The sequence below is a fragment of the Triticum dicoccoides genome, chromosome 7B (assembly GCF_002162155.2).
Source record: "Triticum dicoccoides isolate Atlit2015 ecotype Zavitan chromosome 7B, WEW_v2.0, whole genome shotgun sequence".
NCBI lineage: Eukaryota > Viridiplantae > Streptophyta > Magnoliopsida > Poales > Poaceae > Triticum > Triticum dicoccoides.
Window position 1 is genome coordinate 125,802,494 of NC_041393.1, and position 4,444 is coordinate 125,806,937.

Genomic DNA, 4,444 nt, shown 5'->3' on the forward strand with positions numbered 1-4,444 from the left:
GTGAATGTACCGTTCTTCTCATAGTTCCAAGGTAGAATGTCTCCCATTGGCTTTGGGGGAAGCTTGATCTTGTATATTTCTTCCGAGTCAAAATTGTAGAACAACTTGTCAATGATCTGCTTGTTCCAGACATTAGAATGGAGAAGCAACAACTGGTTTACCCATCTAAGCCGACTTCTAGTTTTCATGGATTGTATGGAAAGGCCAGATTGTCGAGGTATCCAGTTGTCACGAAGGATTTGGATACTCTTTACATTTCCCACTCTCCATACCACTCATTTTTTTAGGAGTTCAAGCCTGTACTCAATTCCACGCCACACAGGTGATCCATCAGAGGTGAAGACCGTGTCCAATAAATTTCCTTTTGGGTAGTATTTTGCTTTTAGAACCCTGGCATAAAGACTGTCAGGTCTTTGGACGAAGGGATTACTCTATAGATAAATTTTCCTTGGTGTCATTTTTAAAAAAAGATGGCCATCTCAGATTTCTTCAAGGTTTGTATGGAACGGGCAATTTATTCCATAGAAAATTTGAAGAAAACAAAATACGAGGTAATGAGACATCCTTTTTCTTGGGTCTACAAATCATGTATCATCCTTGCGTGACATCCAAACGATATTTTTGTACCACATTTTCTGTTCCTGTGTGTTTTTGTTTCTTTTCCCGCGTTTTTGGTTCTGATGAGTGGCACGACATAGTCAGGGCCTGTTCGGAGACTCTCCCGCTCCCCAAGTCCGCTCCAGGAGTTGGTGGAGCTGTAGCTAAAAATGATGGAGTGGGGAAAAGGCAGCTCCACAAATTCTCAGATTTCAGGGAGCTGGAGGACTGCCGAACAGCCCCTCAGTCTCTAAACGGGTCAAGAAGTAGTCTCACGACTCACGTGGACTTATTCCCCTCGTCTGGATCGATGCCGTGAACCTACCAAACAACGCGTATGACGCGAGAATTGCCGTCCAAATGCCACATGGAACCCCCGAGACAAATCATGTGGTTCTCGCCTGCTCCGTTAGATATAACTACCGAAAAGCGACAACGCACAATGGCACATTCTGCAAAACTCATGATATCACATGGCCACATGGGCGCACCACTATCGTACTATATGATTCGATCTATACACGTAAAATTCACGTATCTACACTATCTTGCACACCCAGTGGCTAATGTTTATACAACACAAATCCTAGAGCAAAGTGAATATATGCCCGTTAAAAAAAGGTTAAGAAAAAATGGTCGTGAATGGATCGACCCAAGAACTAGCACGACAAGGCTAGTGCGAGCGCAGCCGCCATGGCCACGCCAGCCAGGCCGCTCCACGGCCTGGAGAGCGCGCGCGGGGCGGCGCTGTGTGTCTCCTCGCTGCTGGTGGCCGGCGGCGTGACGCCCTTGAAGTTGGGGTTGCCGCCGTACAGGCTCTGGATGCCGTCGACGTCGTCCTTGGCCAGCTCCACCTTCTGCGTGCGCGACGTGATGGTCGGGTACATGATGGCGCCCTCCACCGACGAGTGGCCGAGCCCCAGCAGGTGGCCGATCTCGTGCACCGCCACCGACTCCAGGTCGACGGCTGCGTCCAGCGACGCGCGCGACACGTCGCCGCCGGCCACCCACGCCTCCGACGCGTCCAGGTGGAACCGCCCGTCGGTCGGCGAGAAGGCGTGCGCCAGCGTGCCGAGCGGCCCGTCGAACGCCTCGCCGTCGCCGTGGTCGCCCGAGTGGAACCCGATGGTGATGTCGGCGTCGGACGCCGACGCCGTCTCCGTGAAGTTGAGCGTGGTGGCCGCCGACCAGCGCGCGAAGGCGCTCGCGAAGACCTTGCTCAGCGTGGCCCGGTCGATGGTCGTCTCGGTGGCCGCCGTGATGGCGTACCTGAGGCTCTTCTTGGAGCGCGGCCACGAGGGGGACCCCGGGAAGTAGGAGTAGAGGTTCCGGCCGTGGACCGTCTTGCCCATGGCGGAGGTGCCGTTGATGATGTCGGCGACGCCGCACCGCGGGGACATCATCTTGGTGACCGTGGCCGCGTCCAGCTGGCCGGTGACCTCCAGGCCGAAGTTCTGCTGGTAGGTCCGGATGGCGGACTCCATGTCGGCGTCGAACATGTCGTTGAACTTGGCCGGCGGCGCGGGGAGGTAGCCGAAGCGGCTGAGGTAGTCCTTGAGCCTCGCGAGCCCCTGCCGCTCGTCCCCGAACTGGCAGCCGGACAGGTTCTGGAACGCCGACCATGGGTTGGACAGCAGCGGCTTGATGTCCGGGAGACCCTCCGGCAAGCTCCGGGCGGACGCGGGCGACAGCGCGGCCAGCACCGTGGCCGCGGCGGCGAGCAGAGCGAGGAGAGGGGAGACACTTCTGATGCTCGCCATTGTAGCTGTCGGCAAGATGGGTGGATGAATGAGGCTAGGAAACAAAACCGACTCGGGTTATAAAGCTTGACGAGTCCAATGGAGGACTACTCGGTCAACCGGCGAGGCAAGGGAAAGCAGCCGCCCGGAGCCGGCCAACACGCTTGGATTTGGATCCTTCCTTGCAGTAGTCGCAGTCGTACACAAATTGATGCATAGATAATATAACTTGCCGTTATGAATGTGCAGTTGGAATGAGTCCCGTGATTGTTGCATGTATGTTGTAATGGTCGTCAGTAGTCTGGGCTCTGCGTCTGCTCTGTGGGAAGGTAGGAGGGGAGAAGTTTCCCTCTACTCGGTCGGAATAGTCTAATGCTGGCCTTGGCAAGCTGGTGGAAGGATGTTTTCAGAAAGTGATGATGTGGCCATGTGTACGTGTTGAAAAGCGAGGATATAATAATGTCCATTTGCTTGTCAGATAAGAAATATAGTTTCTCTCAACCGTGTTTAACCACGTAGCAAGAAACCAACGGGAAGAGTCATTCAAGCATGACAAGGACAACTTATTTCTAAGTCGAGTTGTAGCAGTTGAAGACTTTAGCTCAATCTTGCAGTATTATACATTTGCCCAGGCGACATCCTGTGTCTGTTCAGAGACAACCTCTGCTTCTCTGTTCTACATAAGAAATGCCGACGAGAATACCATAAACAGGGCAGCAGCATGTACGTAGTATTCTCTAGTGGAACATCTGCGACTTTTTGTTACAAAATACATGGAGTGAAGCACCAGTTTCCTTGCAGACAACAAATACCTGCTGTCAGGGTGGTAGATTAATCCTTCCGTGCTTCAAGAACAATCGTCGTCTTCCAGTGGATATCCATTTGGAGGGAGAGCATTCGCAGATCAGCTTTTGATCATTGTGTGTCTACCATAAAGTCAGCATGCTCCTCATAATGGTGTCTTAGAAGGAGTACCTGGATGACATGAAATGCATGCTTGAGCTCTGAGGAATAATGAACTTATCAAATGATGTGCCTTTCCCAAAGGCAGCTTAGGATTACCTGGTTGCCGAGGGTACTTTTTTGGAGTAGTGCGTTCCTTGAGGTACACAACTGCCGTTCGTTGACCATGAGGTCCCATCGATTCGACTGCAAACGAAGAGAGCCTTAAGATATTGGGAGTTTTATCCTTCTATGCTTATCCCGTTCTCAGGAATTAGTAAAGGGATCAGCTCGAAATAGTGTTACTGTTTGATCAACATGGATATAGCACGTGCTACCTCCGTCCGGGTTTATTGGTCCCCATTGTATTCCGTGCCAAATTTTGACCATAGATTAAACTAACAAAATGTTCACGCATGTCACCAAACATTATATTTTTGAAAACTATGTTCACTAGTTAACCGCTACCGGTCAAGTGCGATCGAGCAACAAGGGGAAAACCGGTCAAATGCGATCAAGCGATCGTCTTCTACCTGGGCCGGCCCATGAGGGTGTGCATGTGGGCACAAGCACCGCCGATTAGGAGCTTGCCTAACATCTGGCTTCAAATAGGAGTTTTCTCTATTTTGATAGATTCGTTTATTCAAAACATTTTATCTCTTAAACAATGTGCCCAAATCGTGAACCATTTTCACTGTTGCATTTCTCGTGTAGATATCTTCAAAACGAAATCCCATATTAATATGTTCTGGCTAACTTTTTCATGAAAAAAAAGACGAGTCTGAAGAACGACCCCCTCCCCCACCGGCTTTTTTCCTTTCCGAGGGGCACAATTCTACCTCTCGTGGAAGATTTTTTTTCCTTTTCATGAAGCAAAGGTGTGCCTTTTGCGGTAGCAAATCCGTGCCTTCATGAGAAACAAATTTGTGCCTCTCACGGAAGAAAAAATACGCGTTGTTTCCTTTTCCGAGAGGCACAATTGTGCCTCCGCGAGAAGAAAACCTATGCCTCCGGCAAAAGAAAAAAACATGTTTTTCCCTCTCTTTTTGAGAGGATCTCTCATAGAAGCAAACTTGTGCCTCCCCGAGAAGCAAATATGTGCCTCTCATGAAAGAAGAAACCACATTTTTTTATTTTTTTCCAAAACCTAAGGAAGATCAGGCAAA

At 50.3% G+C, this 4,444-nt stretch overlaps 2 protein-coding genes across 2 annotated transcripts in view; both read right to left on the reverse strand.

The window, feature by feature from the left end:
• Nucleotides 1–1,061: 1,061 nt before the first annotated feature.
• Nucleotides 1,062–2,781, reverse strand: LOC119337945 (metalloendoproteinase 2-MMP-like). The gene has a single exon (XM_037610223.1). It carries the CDS (start codon nucleotides 2,355–2,357, stop codon nucleotides 1,257–1,259), a length of 1,101 nt encoding a protein of 366 aa, XP_037466120.1. The 5' UTR covers nucleotides 2,358–2,781; the 3' UTR covers nucleotides 1,062–1,256.
• Nucleotides 2,782–2,932: 151 nt separating this feature from the next.
• LOC119337946 (ribosomal RNA small subunit methyltransferase G-like) overlaps nucleotides 2,933–4,444 on the reverse strand; it is a 5,081-nt gene continuing 3,569 nt past the window's right edge. Inside the window, exons 7-8 of the mRNA XM_037610224.1 lie at nucleotides 3,399–3,485; nucleotides 2,933–3,311 (exon numbers count right to left, since the gene is read on the reverse strand). Coding sequence (XP_037466121.1) covers nucleotides 3,286–3,311; nucleotides 3,399–3,485 — 113 coding nt within the window. The 3' untranslated portion in view covers nucleotides 2,933–3,285. The remainder of the gene's footprint in view (nucleotides 3,312–3,398; nucleotides 3,486–4,444) is intronic.